Source organism: Penicillium crustosum, assembly GCF_028827405.1.
Source record: "Penicillium crustosum strain IBT 35664 chromosome Unknown utg000002l_segment0_segment0, whole genome shotgun sequence".
NCBI lineage: Eukaryota > Fungi > Ascomycota > Eurotiomycetes > Eurotiales > Aspergillaceae > Penicillium > Penicillium crustosum.
In genome coordinates this window covers 7,097,754-7,125,015 of record NW_026623123.1, presented here as the reverse complement: position 1 = coordinate 7,125,015, position 27,262 = coordinate 7,097,754, and the positions used below count along the sequence as shown (strand labels likewise).

Here is a 27,262-nt window from a genome sequence, read left to right as displayed (position 1 = left end):
TGTATGCTGTGTAAAGTATACAGTCCAATGCAATTGGCGATGTGGATATTAAAGCCGAACAGATATAAAACACGCTGTCAATGTTGTTAGTTCCAATTACTCTCACAACTTGAAGGGCAGACATACCTCTATACCACGGAATCCGAACAAGAAAACTGCAAGGAACGAACAGACAGCTTTATCAAAAATTGAAAACATAAATATCCTTTCGAAGGCATTGAAACCATCTCAAATTTAGCATTAGTCATCTCACGCGGAGAGATTGATGTCCCGTTTTGATATTGTGGAGTCTTCAGTGCCAAGGTTTCACGTTCAAGAAATGTGAATGGGGAAAGTCGGGGAGTTGTATTCACCCGTGTGGATTTTTGTGGGTGCTTGGGAGTGTTTTAGTATCTGGCGATCAGTGAGAGTTGCTACTATTGCTAACTTGGAAGGGAAGATGTTGCGAGCTCTAAATATCTTGGACTTTTTGTTCATGAAAAATCGGATAAAATCGACCCGAGGACAAAGTAAAGTCTAGATAAGATGTAGGCGACTAGGATAATGGAATAAGTGTTTTGAAGTGATTTCAATTTGTTCATTCGATGGCGATGCCAGCTAAATGCTAACTATCCCCAACATGCAAAGACCCTCGAAATGCGAGTAAAAACCAAAGAAAATAAGTGCTGGGTATTCAATCAGGGAAAAAGAAGTTCGTGTCCAACCCGAAAATAGGCAGAGAAGAAGAAAAAAAAAAGACCAAAGTGCGCTCGAAACTAACAAAAGGGGGAAATATGAAAGGTCAAAAGTAAGATGCGAGTCCATCACGCAGAGATCCTAAGCGCTGACAGATTAGAACAGATGTTCTTTTTTTGGTTGCAAAATGCAAAATGCAAATCAAAGGTCAAGAAAGAAAAAAGATCAAATCTTACAACTTGGCATTCTTCTCCTCAGTGGGGATCCACTCGCCGTCATGGGGGGCGAGATTGTTCCCAGACTGGAGAGAAGGTGGCCGACCTCACGCTCAAGAGCGCGGACCTCAGTGTGAGGGTCGTACATGCGGGCCTTGATCCAGTTATCCAACTCGATGTCGCTCATCGAGCGCAGGGCAATCTCGCGGTCCACCTTGTCCTCCTGGGCAGCGCGCATCACCTTGCGGGTGACAACGACACTGACCTCGCGGATGCGGGTGATGTCAGGGTAGAGCAGACCACGCTCGAGCTCCTCGCTGGTGAGGGCAGCAGAGAGGGCAGCGCCGGAGGCGTAGATCATGCTGTCTGTGACGCGGACGGCCTTGGACAGGATGCTGCCGAGACCGATACCAGGGAAGACATACATGTTGTTCCCCTGGCCGGGGTAGTAAGTGCGGGTCTCGCCGGCGGAGTTGGTGAAGGTGAAGTTGGGGAAGGGGGAGCCGGAGGCGAAGAGACAGCGACCGTCGGTGTTGACGACGGCAGTCTCGAAGTCACACTCGGACTTGGAGGAGGGGTTGGAGAGGGGGAAGATGAGAGGGGCGGTGTTCCAGTCAGCCATCTTGCGCAAGATCTCCGGGGTGAAGACACCGCCCATGGTGGAGAGACCCATCAGGATGGAGGGCTTGACGTAGTCGACGACCTCATCGAGAGTCTTGTACTGCTCGCCGTTGTTGTCACGGCGGGCGAAGTAGACCTTGTGGTCGGCGAGCTTGTCGCCGCGGTCAGCGGTGACGAGACCCTTGGTGTCGACGAGGTAGAAGCAGTTGCGGGCTTCATCCTCGGTCATGCCTTCGCGCATGAAGAACTCGACAATCTGGCGGGCAACGCCGACACCGGCGCTGCCGGCGCCGAAGAACACCGCGCGGTGATCCTTGCAGGGCAGACCGGAGCGCTTGACAGCGTTAATGACACCGCCAAGGATGACAGCGCCAGTACCCTGGATGTCATCGTTGAAGCAAGTGTACAAGTCACGGTACCGCTCAAGAGCGGGGAAGGGGTTTCTTGAAATCCTCGAATTGGATAACGATACTAGAGAAGCTGGGTTAGTCGCAGTTGCTATAGGGAGATTACCCCCGAACGACATGTGAGAGTGAGTCACTTACCCAGGCCAGCGCTCGGTAAGGGCAGCCATCAGCTCGTCCAAGAACTCCCGCTCCTCTTCGGGTGAGACCTTCTCGCGACGGCTACCCATGTAGAGCGGGTCTTCCCGGAGAGCCTTGTTACCAGTACCCAGATCAAGAGTCAGAGGCAGGGTGGCCTCGGGACGAATACCCGCACAGGCGGTGTAAAGGGACAACTTTCCAATGGGGATACCCATGCCGTTGATGCCCAGGTCACCCAGTCCGAGGATGCGGGAGCCATCGGTGATACATGTGATTTCGACGCTAGACTCGGGCCAATTGGCGATGACCGAAGCCAGGTTTCCGCGATCCTCCCAGCTCAGGTACATACCTAAAATCGAGCGTTAGCGTCTCCGGTTCTAATTCGTGTGCGGAGAAAAATGCCAAGTGCGGAGAAGATTGATCTCCGTGATGGTACGTACCTTCAGGCTGTTGGTAGATCTCGGACCACCGTTGGCAGGCCTCGCCCACCACTGGGGTATAGATCAGGGGAGTCATTTCCTGCAGGGATTATTATGGTTAATTTTCGTTTCTTCATGTTTCCCCGGTCCAATCACATGTCTCGATGCTCAACATACCCTGAGGTGGTCTGTCACCAGACGGTAGAATAGGTGCACATTGTTCTTGCGCAGAGTGCTGAGGTATAGGAACTTTTCGATAGGAGTGCTCTTGAGACCCAGCTGAGCCAGGCATCGGGTCTTTTGTGTTTCGTAACCCTCGGCGCGAGGAGGAGTGAGGCCGTATGTGCGCAGGTACTTGCGGATGTGTGCAGGGTTGGCGGTATCATAGTTGGCGTCGCTACAGACGAGAGGTATTAGTGGCTGCTTGCTTCGTCGCAAACCCTCTAGGTGAGCTCTGGATTGACTTACGCAGGCGAGGCGTGGTTCACAAAAGGAGCCGGGGTGGCGTGCACCGGCCGGCTTTGTTGAGTGGGTAGTGAAGGGTATCGAGCCATTGTGATTAACTGAGAGGACTTCGGATTTGGAGTAGAAGTAGAATGATAGAAAGAAGAAAAGGATTTGGGAGCAGATGCGAGTCTGTTTTTATGTACACGAGACAACATACTAAATTTGCCTTGGGATGTTCGTGCGCACATCAAAGACATTCCGACAGGAGGATGACCAGATAATTAACCGGGACCGCGTGTCAAGGCGACACGGTATAGTTAGAAAAGAGTCATGATTTGAAGTCGGGAAGAGTCGGACGACAGAGAGGGTCAAGACCCATGTGGATTCAGTTTTCGGTGTTGACAGCGAACCGTTGTGCATGAAAGCCTTTCTGGAATCTGGATCCCTATTATTTTTTTGATTTTTAATTATTTTAATTATTTTTTTGGATCGGGAAGTAGATCCAGCAAGGAGAGTGTATCACCGTGTGGAGACGGGGAGGCGCCGACTCCGACAAATGCGGAGACACAGTCAAATCAGTGTTGAATATGTTGAATATGAGTATTGAAAGAGAAAAAAAAAAGATATTATTTATTCGGGACTTGAATGAGACACATAAACACACACATAATTTCCATTGGAAATTACGTGGATGATCAGTGCGCGATTTAATTATTTTTTCTCATTCCAGCATTGCGCAGGGAGTTGCACTACGTATCTACGTATCTCATGATATTGAGATGTGAGGGGATCCAAAATTGGAGATTGGAGTCATTCGGAGTTAGAAAATTCTAAATTTTCCCATTTACACGGTAGACCTCGAACTGGTGATGACAGCTACCAAGTAGAATTGTGAATAATGAAAGACTGTAACCTGATTGGCTACAAAAGCCGGGGAGGGAAACGCCTTGGATCAACGCTAATCCTCTTTGGGGTTCTGGGATCCACCCCAATCCACAGCTACGAGCTTCCAGAGCCGCAGATAGTGCCGAAGTGGAGTGAAGCTATACCCTAATTAATCTCGATTCGGTGTTTCCATTTTGGTTCTTTTTCTTCAATTTCTTCAAATTTTTTTTTTTAGAACTATACATTCGTGAAAGGAATTCAAAGAGATTAGAAACACAATTGTATATCGTAAACAGGCGGTCGACGGAGATCACCGTCAAATATCATATGTTACAACACACGACATCTATAGATAGGAAAATTATATAAAGAAGTCTTCCGATCGGAAGCTCCCCGGTGAGACTTTTAGGCCTTTGTTTCGAGTCCGCCGCGTTTGCGATGATATTCGGCCTTGTGAATGGCTCTCGGTCGCCGACACCAGGGGGTTTTGATTACTTATCCTTCTTCAGCACGGTTGCGTTATTTTTTTTTACCCCCTTCAATTCTATTCTTTGCAATCGTCAGGTCTGGAACCACATCCACTCAACTCTTGTCGGAAGCGACAATTCGGAATCCAGGGATTTCATATCCCATCACCGATTGGACCCCTTGTCCGGGTAACCTGAGCTCTGTGTAAGGCGCAAAGCTTCTATTAATAATTGGAATTCCTATGCTCTGCTCTACTGCGTACATATTGGATACATATCTCCGAACTCGTCAGCCTTCTTTTTTTGTTTTTCTCACCTGCAGTTCCCAACGTTGGGGCTTGGAAGGCCTTAGTCATTTGGTTATTTTCCGCGTGTATATCGTAGAATGTGAATGAGCTCATACATTGGACATGTCATTCTCGATTAAGTGCATGAGGCATATATGTACATTTTTGCTTTTTTTTTCTTTTTGTCTCCTTTCTACCGCAGATCAGGGTGTCCTGGTCAATAATTACCCAATTTAAAAGCGCAAAATGGATCAATCAAAAGATCAAAATTGTAAGAAATATCGCAAACATCGAAATGAGCCCCATTTAACTGGAACTATGGCCATAGTTGCATAAAAGGCTACGTAAAAGGCCCGGCTAAATCCATAGCTTTCCCCAGATCGCGGATCATCGATTATTTACATAATGGCTTCAATTCCTTCAATTCCTTCGGGTCTTCATATCTCTTAATAATTTCTTAATTGATGGTAATCATATTCAAGAAATATTCTCTCTTGGATATACTTATGTAAATAGCAAATAGCGAAAGCAAACATTTATGTTGCACCGTACGAGTGAGGTGTCGTCATGTGCCCAAAACAGGTTCCCGAGCTTAACTCCTCCCCCTCGAACTTCAACCTTTAGCTTCATCTCCAAACGTAACTAGGTAACGGTTATCGCACACTGTCCAGGGCCTTATTCAATATGCCCTCCGAGACTGAACCCCTCCTCCCTCGCTATGAGGATGACACCTCCCGTCAGCGACAACTTCATCAAAAGCTACATAGCTACCAGATGGTCCGCGCCATCTCCGAGGGGTACATGCCTACAACTGAACAAACCATCGCCAACCTACGCACCCTCTTAGCCTCGGATGTGCTCAATCTACGTAATCAGGATATCGGCAGTGTCGGTCGCCAGCTAGTGCGGGACAGTCGACTGTGGATCCAGGTCTTCATCGAATTTCTGCAACAGAAGAACAGCCAAGACCAGCTCCAGGAATTTCTGTGGCGCCTGGCCCGTTCACGCGTCGAGGTGGATAACGAGAGGGTTTCCAGACAGGCCGCCCACGTGAAGGCGCGGGCAGATACTAAAGCTGGTGGGTCGCGCATTTCCACTCCCCAGCTTTTTCGGGCTTGGCACATGCAAATCACAAGATGATGACCGTTCGCTAATCCCTGCACCTAGCATATGATAGCTTCCGCACCGTCGGTAGTCTACTTTTGACTAACGCCGATTTCCGTCTTTTCGTCGATGACATCGTGACCGTTGGCCGCCAAATCTTTGCGGATACCGCTGCCTCCCTCGCTGAATCTTCCAAGCGAGTTGCCGAACAAGTCAAACCGTCCGAGGAAGAAGAGCAGGCGCTACAGGGTGCAGGTGCAGATGAGGGGCATGCACGATCAAAGGCCGAGGTGAACGAGGATGTTGCACATGTTGCGGATGTGGCCGGGGAAGGGATCGCTCAGACAAGTCATGATGCCGTGCAGAGCGCTAAAGAGCACCTTTCCGGCCGAGAGAGAGATACATTGCTGTTTCGGCTGAAGCAGGCAGTTCAACGGCTTCGGGAGAGGACGGATTACTCTGACTCGGTGGCAACACTGGCTCAATTGGTAGCACGCTACGCTAAGATCTACGCGAATGTTGCAGAGAATACTGCCTCGGTCGCTCAAGAAGACCTGGAAGTCAATGCTGACCTGAAACGGGCGGTCGACGAATTCTGGATTCTCTTGCGGTCATTTGGCAGCGCAGAAGAGTGGGATCGGCTGCAGGAGAAGTTCCACAATGTCTTGCGCCATGCAAACAAAGATCCTGAGTTTGATGATCTACTCGGAGAGGTCGGAACTTCGTTGCAGGACATGCTCATCAACCCCGAGTTCTTCGACTCGGCACCACAAAAGCTCGATGAACTCAAACAACACTCCGACAAAGTAGGCTCGGAGACGACCCTGCGAAAGGATGTGGACGATTTCCTAGCACAGACCAAACGCACAATTAGAACTGTGCCGGAAGACCCAGCCGTCTCCAAGTTAATCAATGCCACTAAGAAGGTCTACCAGGACGCCTGGGGCGCCTATAACGACAAGAAGGCCGACCTCCCAGCAGACTTGGTAAACGTCTTCTTCCCAGTCCTCCTCCGAACAATCCAGTACATCCCCATCCCCCGCCTGGAGATCTCTGCTCCAGAGATGGATCTTCTCCTGGAGAACCTAATTCTTGAACCCGGCCACACAGTAAACTTTTCTTCCTTCCTCCCCTACCGCATGCATATCCTCACACGCAATGACATCGACGTGGTAAAAACCCACTCGAAGCGCACAGAAACCCTCATGAAAACAGCCTTCACAGTCACCGTCCAAGGTCTAAACATCAGCGCCGAAGACTTTGGCTACTGGTTCCGTACCCACACAGGCTTTTTCCACCTGAAGGACGAAGGCATAGCAAGCTTCTACCTCGACCGCCGTGGTATCGACATCTCGCTAGACATCGAAGTCGGCCGCGGCAGGCTAGAGCAGATCTTCTCTTTGCGCGGCGTTCGCGTCTGTATCCACAAACTCGACTACACCGTCAAGCGCAGCAAGTGGAGATTCCTCCTCTGGCTGACCAAGCCATTCCTGAAACACCTTGTCCGACGCGTGCTGGAGAAGAAGATCGCAGAGGAGATTGTTGCAGCGACGTTCGCATTGAATCGCGAGCTAGTCTTTGCCCGTGAACGGCTGCGTGCTGCGCGCATCGCTAACCCACAGGACCTGGCGACTTTTGTGCGGGCTGTTCTCGCCCGCCTTAAACCCGCAGACTCGGATGTCGAGACTAGGATTGGTCTTGAGCCGCTGGGTAAAGGTGTCTTTAAGGGTGTTTATGCTCCCGGTAGTACTGTCAAGACTTGGCATGAGGAGGCTACACGTGCTCAGGAGGCTATTGAGGATGGAGATGAGACGCATGGGCTTGGTCACACCTGGCATAATGATATCTTTAATGTTGCTGGGCGACACTGATTGCATTTCTTATTTGATTTAGGTGTTTGGGAAGTTACAATAATGCTCTACTTAGCTAGAAGTGTGGTTTTGATGAGTTACTCTACTTTGTTAGCAGCGTTTCTATGATTTTATGATGAATCCGACCATACCAGCGAAAGTCAGTCCGTGCTTGATGGCTTTCATTTTCCGTTTTATGCTCACCTTTTTCTTCCATTTACTTCTGTTTAAGCGTGGAATGATCTACTAAATTAAGGGCCCTAATAGAGTCTAATAATGCTGTTGAGTTGGTATAACACAAGTATGGATCTTCTACCCAGTTAGGAAATATAACCCTTTTTGGAATCCCTTTAGCAAAACCCCCAGCTCTTCAGATTATTCGAGGGCGATGTTTTCTATTTGCTCAGACAGTGTCTATCCGACCTCTCTTTCCTCCTTATTCTAAATATCATTCTTTGTTTCCATGAAGCTATATAGAGATAGCTGCGTGGCAATGAATACTCTCCAACTTTCCAAGGTTATCCTATCTCCCGCTAGTCCAGATATGACCCTCTTCAGAAATCAACATCAACAACATCCACTATATCCACTATATTAGAGTTTCTTGTCAGACCATATAGAGGTATAGCACCAGAAAATCAATCATCGATCTGATGATTATGGGCTGATCATATGGTAGGCAACAATACAACAAAGATAGCAAGCGAGAGATGGCTCCACCATTCATATCCGAATCGGAGGCATCGAATACGCCATCGATGTGACGAAAATGCCCTATTTTGATTCATATCTCGGGTTCCAACGGTTCTCCGGTCAAGATTCAACCCAGTTACCCACACACGACGAGATCCCCTTTTTCCATATAATTAACAAAGGAATCAATGATGGTTTTCAGTATTTTCTCACCGGATGTCAACCCAGCTTAGTGATTACCGTCTTCTTTGCGAAACACTCGAATTTCTCTGTGTTGATGTCTTATCAAGACGGAATATCCGCTCTATCATGGATGACCTTCGGAATGGCAAGAACGATTGGGATGAACGAAATGTAAAAGTCCCAGCACGAGATTCGACTTTTAGGCTTCTATACCTATTTCTTCTGGGTGAGTTTGAGTCTGATGTCAGGGATAGCAACATGGCTATCGGTGCTATGCTTTTCTTTGCTTTTCTTGCTTTTCTTGCTTTTGATTTGAGGGATAAGGGACCTCATTAGCCAAAAGGTAGTAGAGGATCTAGATTTTCATTATTACTCGGATTCGATCATAATCAGAAGTTACGTGTGGTGTTCTGGTTATTATGTATCTACACCTCAGTGCCTGAGAGGAGAACCGATGGTTTTATGTATGTGGATAACAATTGATTTTTGGTTGAATAATATACCAAGTAGTAGACTAAGCAGCATGTAAATCTTTGATTTGAAGTCTTCCGCAAAAGGAACACTTGTAGTATAAAAACGAATTGTGGAACTGTCTAATCTCTTCATCCCATAAGTCATACTTATAGTTTCCCTTCCACCCCTATAGAGATATAAGAATTTTTCGCCGTAGATGTGCATTTGTACAACATGTTCAGAGAATAAGAGAATAAGAAAGATAAATATTACGCACCTATGCCTCCTAATTTAGGGTGTAAAGCGGATACTATGGGGCTAGGAATTTTTTTCATTGAAATAGGGTATAGCAGAGACAAGACTGGTCTTCAGGTTGCGTATATGGGCCGAAAGGCCGATACATTTACACATCTGATGTAAATGGAACGAGCGTCTCTTGCCTTTGGTGGCAGCATCAGTCTGGCCTACCAAAACCTGGAGAGTTATTCAGGAAGACGGTGACCGAGTTTGAACGCACCCGAGCAGAATTATGAAAAGCCCATCTTTATGTGTTGATTATGATAGCTCCTGGAGAAATGAACCATTATACTTTAATTGTTACTCTTATGTGGTGTGATGACTTCGCCAACTTGCACGGCAGATTGGATTTTCAACATGATATATATCTATAGAATTAAACGATATAATAAAGGATGTACCACACAAAGCTGCACCACAAATAAATAAAGCCTTCTTTGATGATGTTCTCCGATGGTAAATACTAGTTCTGTATCAAAATCTATCTTTTTGCTCTATAATACTCATTGTTTATTGCTTGTTCCCAAGTAATCCTAATCCTGAGCTGTAGACATACTTCCACGTGACCCGGCTAAACATTGTTCCTCTTTTAGGCCACCTAATGTAGATCTAGGCCGTGGAGCTAACACCTGCAATCTTTAATTCTTTACTTTTTTACTCTGTGGCATAAAGCTCGGAGAAGAACACCTGTTCTACTAATTACATATTCCACGTTCAATAATTAAACATCACACCAAACCCAAAACCCTAGCTAGTCGAAGCTTCATCTACATACCCCAGTCTACACAAACACAAAAGCTCCACATCACCTCCGAGCGCACGAGCAGCTGCTCGCGCAGCTCCGCACCGCCGAAATGCAATTATTACGACTCCTAGTCGCGATAGCCGTGGTGCTATTCTCCGTCGTTGTAATCGCCGCCGAGGATTACTACAAGGTGCTTGGACTTGCGAAGTCCGCATCGGAGAGGGACATCAAGCGCGCGTACAGAACACTAAGCAAGAAATACCACCCTGACAAGAACCCGTGAGTGCAGCTACTACTTTCTTATTTCTGATTCTCCATGCTTTCATTTATCTCCTGTGGTGCCGCACATGACATGGCGCACAATGCACCCACACAGCGCAATTGCTAATTTACCTCATAGCAACGACGATACGGCGCGCGAGAAATTCGTCGAAATCGCAGACGCCTACGATGTACTCTCGACTAGCACGCTGCGCAAAGTTTACGATCAATACGGCCACGACGGGGTAGAGCAGCACCGCAAAGGTGGATCAGCCGGCGGCGGCCACGACCCATTCGACCTGTTCTCGCGATTCTTCGGTGGGGGCGGACACTCCGGACACGCGCCTGGACACCGTCGCGGACCGGACATGGAAGTGCGGGCTGCGTTGCCACTTCGGGATTTCTATAATGGACGCGAGATCAACTTCCTTGTTGAGAAGCAGCAGATCTGTGATTCGTGTGAGGGTACCGGATCCAAGGACCGAGAGGTTGTGACTTGTGATCGGTGCTCTGGACGTGGTATGGTTATTCAGAAACATATGATTGCGCCTGGGATGTTCCAGCAGGTGCAGATGCAGTGTGATAAATGTCATGGACAGGGGAAGAAGATTAAGAATCCTTGTCCTGTTTGTGAGGGAAATCGGGTTGTTCGGAATCAGGTTGAGACCAGTGCTAGTATTGAGCCTGGGATGGGCAAGGGGACTAGGCTTGTTTTTGAAAATGAGGCTGATGAGAGTCCCGACTGGATTGCTGGGGATTTGATTGTTGTTTTGGATGAGAAGGAGCCTGAGCTTGGGGTGGAAGTGGAGGAGAAGACCGATGGGACGTTCTTCCGACGGAAGGGCAAGGATCTTTTCTGGAAGGAGACTCTTTCGCTGCGCGAGGCGTGGATGGGTGGTTGGAGTCGCAATCTCACACATCTTGATGGACATGTTGTCCGTCTTGGACGTGGTCGCGGTGAGGTTGTGCAGCCGTTGGCTGTTGAGACTATTGCCGGAGAGGGTATGCCCCATTACTCCGAGGGTCATTTACATGATCACCATGATGAGAATGATGAGGCGGGCAATCTGTTTGTTGAGTATACTGTTATCCTGCCGGATCAGATGGAGAGCGGGATGGAGAAGGACTTCCATGCTCTTTGGGAGAAGTGGCGCAAGAAGAATGGAGTTGATTTGGCGAAGGATTCTGGGCGACCTGTTGTGTCTCCGCCGGCGGAGGATAAGGATGAGTTGTGATGATTACTTTTCAAGGCCTTGTTATTTTTTTGATTCCCTCTTTGCTTTTTCATGGTCATTGTATATTGATTGCATCTGTTGATTTGCGTGCATTTTAAGACTATGGATTAGATTAGACCCTTGGCTTGTATTGAAATGTTGGATATGATATACAATAGACTGAATCCTACAAGGTGGTCTGCTTTTCTCGAATAGAGGATGTTGTATAGAACTGGAGGTAGTCCAATTCGCCCGGCAATTGTAATTGAACTTTGTCGGCACGCACGACTCAATATCGAGCCCAATCCCCCCTACGGAGTTCTCCGTACTCGTTCAGGTGGCCTTAATTGCCACACGTGGGGCGACCAGGATACCACACATGCTACCTTAATGCCGGATACAGATCGACGATCTGGAAGACCTGGCCCAACGCATGAAACTCCTGATTCTGATTCTACCTAACCCTGTTTGGTCGCGATGCATACACCTCTCATGATGGGGTTTTGTGGCGCAGGATGTAAACAAAGACGGGGCGTACAGTACATAGATCTACGGCGATGATCTAACTGGAATAGGCCTACGAGGGCAGGGGTTTGGGACAAGAGTTGGATATTGTGGCGAATAGACTTGTTTTGCCTTCAATTACACATATAATCTATTTCCTTGACCGTCATTTCATGTTCGTATTCGATGTGACTGATATTAATCGATGTGTCGTTTGAGGGTTCGGATAGGAAGTGCCCTGTCCATGCGCAAACACGCCTAGAAGCATCCACTTCGCGGGTAGGGGCTCTGTTTGGGTTTGGTAGAGATAGGCGGCTATTCCTGTTTATTGTTATTATATTTTGTTTGACTTGGTTTATGTACTGGCTATCCTGCGAACCTCGTTCTATGCCTCGTATACTGTTTGTTTGTGGACGTCGTCAAGAGGTACTATATCTATGTAGGTAGTAAGATATAACAGAAACACATGTCGTTATCTCACCAATACAATCCCTAGAAGCACCCCAAACGGACTGGGGATGAAAATAAAGTGCAATTAATTTGTGTCATGGTTATACCCATCAAGTCAAGGCTGAAACGATGGAAATTTCTCCGCAAACACCATCCTAAACTATACAAAGTAAATATTCTCCAACATCAGCTACGAAGCCCTGGGCTTTGACCTACCAGATAGCCTATCAACTGGCCATATAGGCAAGGATAAACAGAGCTACTACGCCTCGCACGAACTACTAGAGGATCTACAAGCCTTGCATACTAGATTAGACTACAATACACAGTTCGTACCATCTCATGGAGCCGAATTTCCGGAAAATAATTTGCAGGCACCGTACCCCAAGCCACAGTCCTAGCCCCTATCTTGGTATGTCCATATGTACCCCATATACCGGTTGTCGTATGCGTGTGCACCATGTACTGTCCATAGTATTGGGAGAACCCACTATATGAACCTATGACAGAGCAATATAGACCAAATGAAAAGCCAGCCAATGCATACTGTCCAGGTAGATCAGGCCGCGCCTAGATGCAGCTATAAACAGACTTTGGGCACGGGCAAAGAGCACGCGGATCCGGAATCCAAGCCGGAAGGTTGCTGGCTGCCTTCTGGGGCAATAGTGCCATACATAGTACTGTAGGAATTGCGAACGTGCGCATATGGAAGTACTAGTGGCCATGCCGCCAGAAAAGAATTGGTCAACTACCTCGACATATCCCAGAGTTTGGTAGATTCGCGGATGTTGTAGCATCTCTTTCCGTGCAGGGGCGTGTAGTGTGCATAGTGCATCAAAGAAAGTTACGGGGATTCCTTTGACACCTACAGCTGTGGAGCTTTTAGATCATGAGATTATGTTCTCCGGCCACGCTGCTTGATGTTGTCTCCTTCCTTAACCAGTAACGCCCCGGGGGCTGAGGGGACCCACACAGTTATATCGGCTATGGCGGGTTGCGGTGTGGGATTATAGTGATTTCTATGATTTAATATCTTCATTTGATTTACTGTTTTAGGCTTTAAATGTTTGGTACTTTCATATTTTAAGATTTTCAAGGGTATGTTTACTAGTGCGGTTGTTATAGCTGAAGTCAAAGCAAAGTCCAAGTAAATAGATCCATCAACTTATCCCTATCTTGCTATTTTGTTCACATCTAACAGTACATCTTTGAATAAACAAGGGGGCTACGATATGATAATGGATCCTATATTCGTTTATAAGCCCATATTAAACTGGGGCTGATAATCTGCAGTAATACCGGGAAAATAAGACAGCTGTTAGATTAAATATCCCATGGAAGTTTCCAAGGCAAACGGACGAATGGGAAGCTTGTATACATGTATTCCTGGTATCAGCATAGCCAATCAGCAGTACACTACTGGTTTAACCAAAAAAAACAACAACAACTAAAAGCCGAATTCGACAGCGATCGACAAACGTTGGGCTGCAGGTTAGGAACGGCAATGCATCTCCCCGCAGGCCCAGCATCTCGGATTCGATGATCTTGCATCCGACCTGTTGGTTCAGTATGGATTTAGTGGGTTTATACATGTGGCCGTCTGAATCTGGAAATATCTATAGATGTCCACCATAGGCATAGGAAACCTACGACATCTGAAAATTCTAGATTTTTGATCAATTGGGAATATATTCGTATAACAAGAGCTCTACTTGGAAGATAACTACACGGATACATCGTACCTTTTAAAATATGTCCACATGGAGGCTAGTCATCGTTATAGACTATATAAATTTGCTGTTCACCGTTGAAAGTACAAACAAAGTACATACAGGAACAACAACCCTAGAAGTCCCAGACATTCCAAATATACCAAGCCTGCTATCCACTTTTTTAGTGAACGTAACTAAAAGAGGAAACTCGCGAAGATCAGTAGAAATGCTCGTGCCCACTGGCTAGACTGCCAACCTCGGGTTTCCAATGGTGCTTCCGGCTCCTTCGTGCAAATCCCGTTTCCCTTAGCCTCACATGTTTTACTAGCCTGGTCCCGCGTCGTTGATATATGAGTGGGGGTACGCAGTGGTCTTTGCTATCAAAATCCTCATCTCATCGCGACCCTCAATTATCTTATATTCAAACTTTGTCTTCAGTCACCTCAATCTTTACTCTTCCATATCTTCTCTTCACACCTCCTTCAACTCCTCTCCATCTCTCCTAAACCTTGTCATTTTGATACAACGACCCATCCCTCATCAGTATTAGAAAATGCGTCCCCTCTCGCTCGCAAGCGGCCCTAGCAACGACAGAACCATACCCCCCGATGCTCTGGAACCAATCGCTATCGTTGGCCTAGCCACTCGTTTCCCGCAACAAGCAACGACCACCGAGAGTCTGTGGGAGCTTCTCCTACAGGCCCGCTCGACGTGGTCATCGATACCAAAAGAGCGTTTCAACTCAGATGCCTTCTATCATCCAGACCCTGAACATGGTGGGACGGTAAGTAATATCCGAGCCATACCAATCAAAATCACTATGAATACTCGGCTAACTGATATCCATATATAGTTTCATGTCCAAGGAGGTCACTACCTCTCAGAAGACCCCGCCTACTTCGATGGCTCCTTCTTCAACATCACGAAGAATGAGCTCTTGACATTGGATCCACAGCAGCGATTGGTACTGGAAAATGTCTACCATGCCCTGGAAAATGCAGGGATTCCATTGACCAGCGCTGTTGGATCCAACACATCGGTCTATGTCAGTGGATTCAACCATGACTACCTGAGTATCCTCAATTCAGACCCAGAAACCACTTTAAAATACAAGCCCACAGGTGTCACCAATGCCATTCTGTCTAACCGTGTCAGCTGGTTCTTTGACTTCAAAGGACCTAGCATGACCATTGACACGGCTTGTTCTAGCAGCTTGGTGGCACTGCATCTCGCTGTACAGAGCTTACGTGCTAGAGAGACGAACATGGTATGCTATCTGTGTTGACATTGATATTCTTGTGCTAATATATTCATAACCGTCAAGGCTGTCGTCAGCGGTGTGAGCATCCTTGAAAATCCCGTGGAAAGCATCGGCATGAGCCACCATGGTCTGTTAGGACCTCAAGGGCGGTCTTTCAGTTTCGACTCCCGTGCCGAAGGCTATGCACGAGGCGAAGGTGTGGGCACAGTTGTAGTAAAGCCTCTGAGTGCTGCTATTAGAGATGGAGATACAATTCGCGCGGTTATTCGGGAGACTGGAGTCAACCAGGATGGCCGCACTCCAGGAATCACTGTTCCCAGTGCAGACGCGCAGGAAAGACTAATCCGCGAGGTCTACTGGAGAGCCGGCCTGGATCTCGAACAAACCAGATTTGTTGAAGCCCATGGCACGGGAACAAGCACCGGTGACCCAATCGAAGCTGGGGCTCTTGCGAGGGCATTCAAATGTCACAGAGAGAGTCCGCTTTATGTTGGGGCGATCAAGTCTTCCATTGGGCACCTGGAAGGTGGTTCGGGCGTGGCAAGCATCATCAAATCTATTCTAACCCTTGAGACTGGGATTATACCTGCAAACTTTGATATGAAGCAGACAAATCCCTCTATTCCTGCAGCGGACTGGGACATTGCATTCCCTACTGAGGCTCTTCCATGGCCATCCACAGGGTTGCGAAGGGTGTCGGTTAACTCATTTGGAATTGGTGGTACTAACGCCCACTGCATTCTTGATGACGCCTATCACTATCTGAGTGACCGCCATCTTATAGGTGCTCACCGCACTACATCTACTGTTCCCACAGCCCAGAAAATCAAGAGCCGGCTCTTGGCTCTGTCACGATCAGGAAGTGAATCAGATGATACTGTGATGGATTCATTCGATGACAGCGATCAATCTGGGCCTGGGAACAGCTTTTTGGATACACCCACAAGCGATGGCTTTTGTGCATCACCCACCGTCACATCCTCCACATACACCAGCTTGGTTGAGAAACCAAAAGTGTTCTTGCTATCGGCTTTTGACGAAGATGGAGTCAAGCGGAACGCAGCTGAATTTGCCAAATACTTGAACCGGAGAACGACGCAGTCGGTTCTTCATGACCATCTCCTTGATGATCTCTCCTTCACCATGTCGAAGAAACGATCCCAGTTTCCCTGGAAGAGTTTCGTCATGGCATCCTCGGCTAAAGAACTCGCGTGGAATCTGGCGGAATCAAATTTTGCGAAGCCAACCAGGAACGCCAGAGTGCCAGAAGTTGAATTTGTTTTCACTGGCCAGGGAGCCCAATACCAGGCCATGGGTCGAGAGCTCATGGTCTACCCCGTTTTCCAAGAATCCGTGGAGGAAGCGTCGGACTATATCCGCCGGCTTGGTAGTCCGTGGTCGCTACTTGGTAATTCTTTGATTTTCCCGTTTTGTCTGAATGCGCTCGACTAACATATTGTAGACGAACTCTTGACTGAAAGAGAGACACCCCGAGTCAGCTTGCCCGAGATCGCTCATCCGTTGTGCACAGTCTTGCAAATTGCGCTCGTGGATCTCCTGGCTAGTTGGGAAATCTTTCCCAAACATGTAACGGGTCACTCTTCCGGTGAGATAGCTGCCGCTTACTGCTCTGGAAAACTATCCCGCGAAGGCGCCTGGAAGGTTGCATACTACCGTGGATATGTATCATCCAAGCAGCTTTCAGCAAATGGAGCGATGATGGCCGTGGGTCTGGGTGCATCACAACTGCAGCCCTATCTGGACTCTGTGAAGAAGGAAAACATTGGGGAGCTCATAATCGCCTGCCGCAACAGTCCTAAGAATAACACTGTGTCTGGAGATGACGCCATGGTTGATTGCCTCAAGGATCTTCTCGATGCCGATAGCATCTTTGCCCGAAAGTTGAACGTCAAGAATGCTTATCACTCGGCCCACATGCATGCGATTGTCCAGGATTACCTTCACCTAATGGGAACACTTCCTTACGGAGGGCGACTAGCAGCTCCACACCAAGTGCGTATGTTTTCCACTGTCACAGGACAGCAAGTCAAAGAGGAACATCTACCCGCTCAATACTGGGTGGATAATATGGTTTCTCCTGTTCTGTTCACAAGCGGTTTGGTTGCAATGACCTCAAGACCAATTTCCAATCATGGCTCGACCGATTCCACGGATTCCTTGCGCCTAATTGTGGAGATAGGGCCTCACTCAACCCTACAGAGTGCCATAAAAGAGACCCTGGCCTCAAAGAACCCCAAGTTGGAATTCAAGTACTTGGCTGTTCTTAAACGGACGGATCATAGCCTCAATACTCTACTCACCACAGTTGGATTCCTAGCTTCAAGTGGATGTGAACTGGACTTCCATGCTGTGAACCAAGCTGCGCGCTCTAAGGCAAGAAGGCGGCCCAGACTCTTGGTAGACCTACCTCCATATAGCTTCAAACATACTGAGAAAATTTTGTTTGAGAGTCGACTGAGCAAGAATCTTCGAACTCGAAAGTTTCCCCGTCATGACCTCTTTGGTGCACCAATCACGGATTGGAATCCTTCTGCTCCCAGATGGAGACATTTTGTCCGATTGAACGAGAACCCCTGGTTAAGGAATCATATGGTAAGTCTAAACTTGCCTGCAAGACAACTCATCCACTAACATGGCTTAGGTCACTGGCAATTACGTATACCCTGGCGTAGGTTATCTGATCATGGCAATTGAAGCATCGAGGCAGTTGGCCGGCGAGGCAAAGTTAATTGGTTTCCAACTGCGAAAAGTCAACATCCGAAGAGCCTTGATTGTACCCGATACCAAAGAAGGAATTGAAGTCTCATTGGCAATGGCAACTCTAGAAGACTCAGCGTCGTCGCGGACGTGGCGCCGGTTCCAAATAACTTCCTACAATGCCTCGAGTGACGAGTGGACAGAACACTGCACTGGTCACATCACCGTCGACCACGAAGCAGCTTCTGACCCAGTGGACAATGGCCGCGAAGCAGAAGAAGAAAGTCGAGCTTTGGGCACTGAACTTTTCCGCGCAAATGAGACATGTGCCAAGTCCATGGCCTTCAAATCCACATACAACAACCTCCAGACATCCGGCCTCAATTTCGGTCCTTTGTTTCGGAACCTTACAGACGTTCGCGCAAGTGGGTGTGGGCTTGGTAAGGTTGTTGGATCAGTGACAGTACCGGATATTGCACAGTCTATGCCAAAGCAATATTTACATTCTCATCTCATCCACCCTGCAACAATGGATAGCATGATCCACTTGATGATTGCGGCCGTTCTTGACTTTACCAACAAGTCCACTCTGGATCAGATCAGATTGCCAACTTTTATACGTGATGTCTGGGTTTCAGCAGATCTGAATTCAACCCCAACCCACAGATTCACAGGACATGCAACCGTGTCTATGGTGGGATCTGATAAATTTGAGGGCCAAATCCAGATGCTGGATGAGGGAACAAACACACATCGCATCCGCATGGACGGTATCGAGCTCACTCCACTGGAGTCTGGTCTTGCTGAAAGCAGTGAGCGCAAACTGTGCAGCGCGATTGAATACAAGCCCGACCTCCATTTCCTCGACTCTAAATCCGCCTGTGCGTTGACTTCTCTCGATGGTACCGATGACGCCGAGGATCTGTACTGGGTCAAGCGTCTTCAGCTTGCAACAATGCTTTACGTCATGGATGCACTGAACGAGCTCAAGGACATTGATGTTATGAAGCTCGATTTGCACATGCGAAGATTCTTTGACTGGATGGAGCATATGAGAGGGCTACTCAAGTGTAATCAAATAATTCATCTATCCTACAGCGAATTCCAAGAGGATTTCCAGGACGAGGCTCTCAAGGAAGCCATTGGAAAGGAAATAGAGGCCCACAGCGCCGAAGGTGCCATCACAGCTCGAATGGGTCGCAACATTGTCCAGGTTGTGCGCCAAGAGACTGATCCACTGGATCTCATGTTCGGTCAAGACAACGTGATGGAACGGGTGTACAAAGAAGGCCTCCACTTGTATAACCTGCCACAGCATCTACAGAACCACTTGTCCCTCCTTCGTCACCAGCATTCCGAGCTGAAAATTCTCGAGATCGGCGGTGGCACAGGCAGTTTCACTGCTGAAGTTCTGGCTGTTCTTTCACCAGACCTTGCGAAGAGCAAAGGCAACATTGCCAGCTACACATTCACGGACATTTCATCCGGCTTCTTCGAAAAAGCAAAACATCGTTTCCAAACATGGTCCGACATCATGAACTTCCAATCGCTCAATATCGAGCGAAGTCCAGTCGATCAGGGGCTGGCACTAGGGACATACGACCTGATATTCGCTGGCAATGTCATCCACGCCACTGCAAACCTTCAGAACGCTTTGCAGAACCTACGATCTCTACTGAAGCCGGGTGGCCAGCTCATTATGCAGGAAGGAATCCGACAGGATTTCCTCTGGTATCCACTTGTTTTTGGTCAGCTTTCCGGGTGGTGGCTGGGCGATGAGCCGTGTCGTCAGTGGTGTCCCTACATCCCGGCTACTGAATGGAATCCGCTGCTGTTAAAAGCAGGATTCTCGGGCATTGATGTCGAGTACCCCAGTTCCAACGATCCGGATCTGACATGGCAGAGTATTCTCGTTTCTTCTGCCATCGAAACACCTAAGGAGAAGTCATCGAATACCGTAGTTATCTTGAGGATCGGTGTATTGAAGGAGGAAGTCGTTGAGAACCTCCTAGAAATTCTGCCGAAGCTGGGGTACACAAATGTTCTTCTTAAGGAGCCTCAAGAATTGGAAGATTCTATCTTGCAGGATGCACTTTACATCTCATTGATTGACTTGGAGACTCCTTGCGTCTTCGATATGAACGAAGTGACATACAGAAGGCTCAAGAAGATGCTCAGCGAGTGCCAAAACTTACTGTGGGTGACCTGCAATCCCCTCACGGATCCACATGCAAGCATGACCCTCGGTCTTCTGCGAACAGTGCGCTGGGAGCGAGATGCCGATGGCTCAAATATAGTCATTTTGACAGAGGCGGAGCCCGAGTCGGAGATCGCTTCGCCAGAGAGTCTTGCTGCAGCCGTCGGCAAGATTGTCAAGCGGCAATTTGTGGACAAGCCTGAGAATGATCGCCACGCCGAGTACATGTTGCAGAATGGTCTCATACACATTGGCCGTTTGAACGAGTGGGAGGCTGCGGATCAATTCCTTGCTGCTGCACAATCCTCTCAGCAGGCTCCTCAGCTTCAACATCTCGGTGATTATGATACTCCTATTGAGTTGCACGAGGCTGCTGTTAGTACCGGTGAATACCACTGGGTCATTGACATGCAGCATGAAGAATCGCACAAAGACACCGATGTCGATATCGAGATCCGAGCAATTGGTCTCTCTTCAAATATTTCCGGCGGCCGCCTCGCGAATGAGATTGCTGGTGTTGTGAGTAAAGTCGGATCAAAAGTCGAAGGTCCGGCCCTGGGTGACAGAGTGATCTACATTTCGGGCGACAAAAAGGGTGGTTCCGTCCGAACTCATGGTCGAGCTAGTCAACTGCAGCTCGTGAGGATCCCCGATGAGATCTCGTTCGAAGTCGCAGCCGGTTTGGCCTGGGCATACGCGACAGCGATCCATGGACTTGGGGAGATAGCTCAGCTAGCACCGGAAAACACTATCCTGATCCACACTAGTGCAACGGATATCAGTGAAGCAGCCATTCAATATGCCCAGATGATTGGAGCTACAATCTATGCTACCGTGGGAACAGTCGAAGAACGCGAGTTGCTTGTCTCTGAGTACGGTATCTCTCAAGGCTGTATCTTCTCTAGAAGAGATCTAAGCTTCGTCAAGGGTATCATGCGGTGCACGCAGAATACTGGGGTTGACGTCGTCTTCAATGCACTGAGCGGCGAGGCACTTCGGGGGTCAATTGCATGCCTTTCTCCATTTGGGGCATTCATTGACGTGTCGAATCCAGATCTGCGAGCCGATACCACAGTCGAGCTGGGCTCTTTGCCTCGCAATGTGAGTGTCCACACCGTTGACATTCCTTTGCTGGCTCAACATCGACCAAAATCGGTTCGTCTTCTGCTCACCGAGGCATTGAGGTTGTACGCCGAAGGCAAGATCGGTCAACTCCGAACAACATCTATCATGGAATTCACCCAGATCAAAGAGGGCATTCGAGCTGTGCAGAGCGGAGAAGCAGCAAAAGTTGTGATTGTGCCTAATCCGTCCAACATGGTCCCTGTGGTCCCTCGACCACTCTCGCCATGTCACTTTGACCCATGTGCCTCATACGTTCTTGCCGGTGGATATGGCGGCTTGGGGCGCAGTTTAGCACGATGGATGGCATCTCGGGGTGCAACAAGCCTCGTTATTCTATCCCGCTCATCGGCTTCCAGTCCAGAGAAAGTGGAATTGATTGCCGATCTCGACAAAATGGGATGCAAAGTCCATTCCCTCGCCTGTGATGTCGCCGATATCGCTAGCCTACAAAAGTTGTCCGCAGAGGCCTTTTCGAACCTACCTCCTATCAAAGGATGCATTCAGGGATCTATGGTCCTACGGGTAAGTCAACATACATAACTTCGCTAAATATACACCAACTAATACATTACTAGGACGGCTCCTTCGCGGGACTCTCCTTCGAAGACTGGCAAGCAGCCATCAAGCCCAAAGTCCAAGGCTCTTGGAACCTGCACACAGTCCTACCAGACAATATGGACTTCTTCATCATGCTCTCCTCAGTCGCAGGCATCTTCGGCAACCGCGGACAATCAAACTACGCCGCAGGCAACACCTTCCAAGACGCACTAGCCGCATACCGCGTCTCGAAAGGCATGCAGGCCGCCAGTATAAACCTAGGCAGTGTATCTAACGTGGGCTGGGTCGCCGAGAACCGAAGCTCGATGCGCACGCACACAGCAACCTTATTCGAACTTCTCCGCGAAGAAGAAGTCCATGCAACAGTCGACTTCCTCATCCGCGACCAGAAAGACGGTGGTAATGCATCGTCGCGCTCACAGCTCGTCCTCGGTCTTCCGACTGCAGAGATGTGTCGCCAGAACGGCGTGCCGCTGCCCACGTACCTGAATTACTCTATGTTCACGCACTTCCGGAACACGGTGACAGCGAAGAGTAGTGAGATTTCTCAGCAGAAGGCTGTTAGTATTGCTGCACTGTTGTCGGCGGCTTCGGGTGTCGAGGGTGCTGTGGCTGTTGTGTCTGATGGGATTGTTGAGAGACTTGCTTCGCTGCTTGCTATTCCTTCTTCGGAACTTGATCCTCAGCGCTTTGGATTTGGGGGGATTGATTCCCTTGTTGCTATGGAGTTCCGGGCGTGGATTGTTAAGGAGCTTAAGGCTGAGGTTTCTTTGCTTGATATTATGGGGGCAGAGAATATTAGGGCTTTGAGTGAGAAGATTGCTGGCAGGAGTCGTTTGGTTGCTGGAGGATCTAGTTCTTAGTCTTCCTGGATGGTCCCTTTATCTCTTTTTTTAGCGAGTTTCTGGTTAAATTTTGGGATTGCTTTGCACAGGGCTGTCATGATTTATTGCTCTCACGTCTGACGCCTCGTTACGAGATATGACTATCCTGCATGTTTTTTTTCTAGGGCATTTTTCTAGGCATTTTTTTTTTTTTTTTTTTTCAATTCCTCTGAGACTAATTTGGTGATTAACAGAATGCATACGGAAGTTTTCTACATACCTTCTCATTCAAGAAGATTTAAAAATTAATAAATGAGATTCCTCGAATGTATTCATCGGACTCATGCTTGGGGAATAGAAAAGAAAATCCATTCCGACATATTAATAGTAGTGGAATGCTGTGCTTGCATTAAAACTTAGCTCATCCAAGCCCTAGACCTTGTATTCATTATTCGTTATGCTCATCAACCTTGGAACATCTACCGTCCAGACCCTGAGGGGAAATATCCGCGTAAGCCCTGACCAGGAGCTGCACAAACTGCCAACTTTGGTTCAGCCCCAGACCGCTCATGATGCCACGCTCGCTCACGCAGAGCCAAGTAAACTGCACGGAACGGCTGGAGATCACCAGGAAGCCGAGCAGGGGGTTTACGAGGATCGAAGCCCAGCTGCTGGAGTTGCGACTCACACCAATGCAGCGTATCTGGAGGTAGATATTGCTCTGTGTCGTAGTCGGCGTAGTCTTGTTGCATAGCCTGAAGCGTCGGGACATCAGCTGGGAGTCCGAAATTCTCTACGCCCTTGGGTGGGTGGTGGTAGTTCATATAGGGTTTTCCGGGAGTGCGCTCTGGGTGGTCTGTTTGTTTGCGGATGTTGTGCATGTTCCAAGTTTGGACGTAGGATTTGATGTGAGAGCGGAGGGTGGGCATGTAGATTGCGAAGAGGGCGACTTGTTCGGGAATTACTGTTGATGAGAAAAGGCCTTCGTTGTGAAGATCGCGGAAATAATTCTGGTGAAGGTTAGTAGTCTGCAATTGATGTAGGAGGGGACCGTGGAAGTTGAAAGTTGACTAACATGGTATAGTGTTACTACTGATTTAGCAAGCTGGGCCCACCAGGATTCAATCCGGTGGGTATCTGTGGCCCGTCCAGGTGCACAGCACTGCTCACGCTGGACATCCGGTTCAGTGACGCGACGGAGCGCAAAGTGAGCATCGGCTAGAAGAGGAACCTCGGACTCAAGGTCAGATCGAAGAGTGCGTGGCTGGCGATTTTTAGAAGCAACAGTCTCAAGGTGGTTTTTCAGAACGCCCGCAGCCGTGTGAGCATCCACACCAACATGAATCCAGAGGACATATCGAGAATACGCATCGAGTTCAGCATGAATGCGGAACCCGAAATTGGCCAGCTTTGAGTACCCATTCACGTGCCAAGTCAGATTAGGGCCGGCTAGAATCTTTGGCGGGGGAGGACGCCGAGGTACATCGCTCGTGCGGCGTTCCACTGTATCTGGGCGCAACATGCGGTAGACACTGTAGAGACGATCTCGGGCAAAGACGTACCCCTTGCTTCGGAAGTGGTTGTGCAGTAGTTCCTTCCCATATCCCTCAATGGTTCCCTTGTCCATTTCCTCGGTCAGAGCGTCGAGGATCTCCTGGACCTGGGCTTGCTGTTGTGTAGGCGAGTCAAGGCGGAGGCGGATGCCGAGCCGGTGACGGAGTCTGCGGAGCGTACGGTTGGAGACATCGTAGCCCTCGTCATGTAGAACGGTGACGATCTCTTGGTCGGTCAGACCCACGTCGAAAAAAAGGTTTTTGATGCGGGCGTGTAGCGCTGGATTGGAGGAATTGTTTTCCTTGACTTTTTTGACGCCCCATACCTGGAGGCGTTTGCTTAGAGTACGCGGCGAGATCTGAATATCATGCTGCCTCTTTAGGTGCTTGCAAATGTCGTCATTCTTCATTTTCTTTTCGAACAGGCCAATGATTTCGGCTTTGTACGGGTCGATGTCCACCCGAGGGCGACCTGTCACCTTACTTGGCGTATCAGCTGTATTTTCCATTTTCCTAATTCAGATCAACCAATGTTGATAAGAAGTAGCTGTGGGGAGATGTTGGTGGATGGGGAAAGGCAGGCGGTGTGCGAGATCTACCCGGCAGAAATAGACCGCCTTGATTTTTTTGTTATCGCAACGACTCTTCTCAAGAGACAACGTCTTCGCTCTGCTCAGTCATTCTCGATATATTTTTCGGTTTAATATCACCCAGCCGAAACAACCGCCATAATGGTCCGTGAACTCAAGCACCACGAGAAGAAGTACGTCCGCACCTACAATTCGCCCCGCAGAAATCTCAACCCGATCCCATCCAATATCTTCAAAGCTTGACCATACTACAAAGATCAATTGCTAACAATAAAACCCCTGCAGGCTTCTCCGGAAGGTCGACTTCCACAACTACAAGTCGGACGGCAACCACCGCGAACATGAAATCCGCCAAAGATACCTCCTCCAAGACCCAATGGACTACCGTAAATACAATGCGCTCTGCGGTTCTCTTCGCCAGCTCGCACACAAGCTCTCCCAACTGGACCCGGATGCGGACCCGCTGCGCAAGAAGCTCGAATCCGAACTGCTCGAGAAGCTGTGGCGCATGGGAATCCTGAAGCAGTCCCGCGAGCAGGGCGCCGGTCTGTCTAGGGTCGAGCGCGAGGTTACAGTTTCTGCGCTGTGCCGTCGCCGATTGGCTGTCTTCATGGTGCGCTCTGGCATGGTTGAGACTATTAAGGCTGTAAGTCGCAGAGTGGGGACTTGGTTCGGGGTTGAGTGTATGGAATGGAATGCTGACTTTTTTTTTCTTTTGCTAGGCTACCACTTTTATTGAGCAGGGCCATGTCCGTGTTGGTACGGAGGTCGTCAATGATCCTGCTTTCTTGGTTACCCGCAACATGGAAGATTTCGTTACTTGGGTTGATTCCAGTAAGATCAAGCGCAACATCTTGCGTTACCGTGAGAAGCTGGATGACTTTGATCTTCTGTGATCGACTCGGTTAAAAAAAAGCATTTTGGGTTTTTGTTCTGATATACCCGGCGCTTGTGCATTGTGGCCTGTTTGGGTTTGGCGTATTGATGTTTCATGAAATTATATCTCATGTCCAAGGTTCTCTGGATAAGTCAATATGGATATGAATACTACCTATGTTCTCTAGAAACGTAGATAGTAAACCGCTGTACACCTCTAAGTGCTTACTGCATTGTCTACTGAAGAAGCTCAGCTTCTATTTCCCGGAGCTGCCCGAACTGATTTAACGGAGGCTATATCGTGGCTCTACACCGCTTTTGTAGTTGCCCATATGCTGCTCTCGCATTTGCTTCTTACTGGTCCATCTTTTGTGTAACCCTGCACCCCAATCTGAGTTCTCATCTTCTTGTCCACCGCCATGTCTAATCACCAGATTCGAGAACATAAAAAAAAAAACGCCTATACCTTTCCAACTCAGTGAGGGTTCGGCAAGATAAGGTATTGTGCCAGACCAACATCCTCTATCAAATCCTTGCTTGACGAAAGTGGACTTTCACGGCCGGTCTTTCTGCAGCAGCATTTGGAGTCTATCTGATCCGGTAAAAAGAAACCCGTAGGATGTTTAAAGAGGGTAACTGGGATACACGGGACAGCGAATATCGAGTATAGCGTGAGGTTGAGTCTCATGATGTTGATCCAGATACAAAATCTAGTTATTAGGTCAAAACGCATGTTGTTTATTGGTGTACTTCGCCGGAGATGAACTCTGTTCGATATTATATTCTTTGCAAGTCTGAACCTGCACGCTATTCTCCGAAGTTACGTTTTCCCCTCGCTTTCAGCGCATTGAGAGCCCTTTCCGTATACACGTGGAAACTTAATTTATCTCTAGTGAGCAAATCAGGACCCTTAGAGATGATGATCAGTGGGTGGATCGGGGTGTTCAGGTGACGATCAGGCCATGCCTAGTGAGCAAAGCATTTTGTTCCTAGATTTCCAAATATCATGATCAGTGATCACGTCAGGATACTCAGGACGTGCAAGATTTTACTCGGTGTTCAAAAGGCGGCAAGAGGGAAGTACAACCGAAAGCGAAAGGGTTCAGATGCCAGATATTATCCGTTATATCGTGCAGTTGCGTGCAGAATGACTGATATACTCAGTGAGTGCTCATTCCAGCCTTAGAAGGTTAGATGCTCTCTGATTACTCAGTGATACCCAATGCCCAGGTGCAGGGGTCCAATCAGTACTCCGTATGTATGTAACACCCGTGGACTACCTAGGTACAGATTATACCTAGAAACGACTAACCCTAATAGGCCATTTATACTATAATACCTACATGGTTACATGTAGTTCATTAATAGCATGAAGCCTGACGTGGCAGAGCCAAGCGTAGTAGATTAGACTGACAAGGTCGGCTATAATCCATATTAAGTCTTAAGTCCCTTCTAATTAGTTTCTCCAACACTCCGTTCTTTTGGCTCCCGATCTCACTATCACTACTATATACCCCATATCTGAGACCTCAG

The 27,262-nt window shown here is 48.3% G+C and overlaps 6 protein-coding genes across 6 annotated transcripts; 4 read left to right on the top strand and 2 right to left on the bottom strand.

Annotated features, from left to right (window-relative positions):
* Positions 1 to 900: 900 nt before the first annotated feature.
* N7487_006222 (uncharacterized protein) lies at positions 901 to 3,254 on the bottom strand (the record flags this gene model as incomplete). Its single annotated transcript, XM_056873969.1, has 5 exons — positions 2,944 to 3,254; positions 2,653 to 2,872; positions 2,497 to 2,575; positions 2,057 to 2,405; positions 901 to 1,954 (listed from the first exon to the last, which is right to left on the bottom strand). The coding sequence occupies exons 1-5, from the start codon at positions 3,177 to 3,179 to the stop codon at positions 901 to 903; spliced, it is 1,938 nt and encodes a 645-aa protein (XP_056731689.1). The 5' UTR covers positions 3,180 to 3,254.
* Positions 3,255 to 5,226: 1,972 nt separating this feature from the next.
* Positions 5,227 to 7,536, top strand: N7487_006221 (uncharacterized protein; the record flags this gene model as incomplete). Its single annotated transcript, XM_056873968.1, has 2 exons — positions 5,227 to 5,639; positions 5,729 to 7,536. Exons 1-2 carry the CDS (start codon positions 5,246 to 5,248, stop codon positions 7,534 to 7,536), a joined length of 2,202 nt encoding a protein of 733 aa, XP_056731688.1. The 5' UTR covers positions 5,227 to 5,245.
* Positions 7,537 to 9,995: 2,459 nt separating this feature from the next.
* Positions 9,996 to 11,382, top strand: N7487_006220 (uncharacterized protein; the record flags this gene model as incomplete). Its single annotated transcript, XM_056873967.1, has 2 exons — positions 9,996 to 10,165; positions 10,287 to 11,382. 2 exons carry the CDS (start codon positions 9,996 to 9,998, stop codon positions 11,380 to 11,382), a joined length of 1,266 nt encoding a protein of 421 aa, XP_056731687.1.
* A 3,198-nt stretch (positions 11,383 to 14,580) lies between these two features.
* On the top strand, positions 14,581 to 22,749 carry N7487_006219 (type I polyketide synthase; the record flags this gene model as incomplete). Its single annotated transcript, XM_056873966.1, has 6 exons — positions 14,581 to 14,811; positions 14,881 to 15,294; positions 15,352 to 16,696; positions 16,751 to 17,901; positions 17,951 to 21,850; positions 21,904 to 22,749. 6 exons carry the CDS (start codon positions 14,581 to 14,583, stop codon positions 22,747 to 22,749), a joined length of 7,887 nt encoding a protein of 2,628 aa, XP_056731686.1.
* A 440-nt stretch (positions 22,750 to 23,189) lies between these two features.
* N7487_006218 (uncharacterized protein) lies at positions 23,190 to 24,772 on the bottom strand (the record flags this gene model as incomplete). The annotated part of the gene is made up of 2 exons (XM_056873965.1): positions 23,190 to 23,720; positions 23,786 to 24,772. 2 exons carry the CDS (start codon positions 24,770 to 24,772, stop codon positions 23,190 to 23,192), a joined length of 1,518 nt encoding a protein of 505 aa, XP_056731685.1.
* A 222-nt stretch (positions 24,773 to 24,994) lies between these two features.
* Positions 24,995 to 25,749, top strand: N7487_006217 (snoRNA-binding rRNA-processing protein IMP3; the record flags this gene model as incomplete). Its single annotated transcript, XM_056873964.1, has 3 exons — positions 24,995 to 25,026; positions 25,139 to 25,499; positions 25,576 to 25,749. 3 exons carry the CDS (start codon positions 24,995 to 24,997, stop codon positions 25,747 to 25,749), a joined length of 567 nt encoding a protein of 188 aa, XP_056731684.1.
* Between the last annotated feature and the right edge of the window lie 1,513 nt (positions 25,750 to 27,262).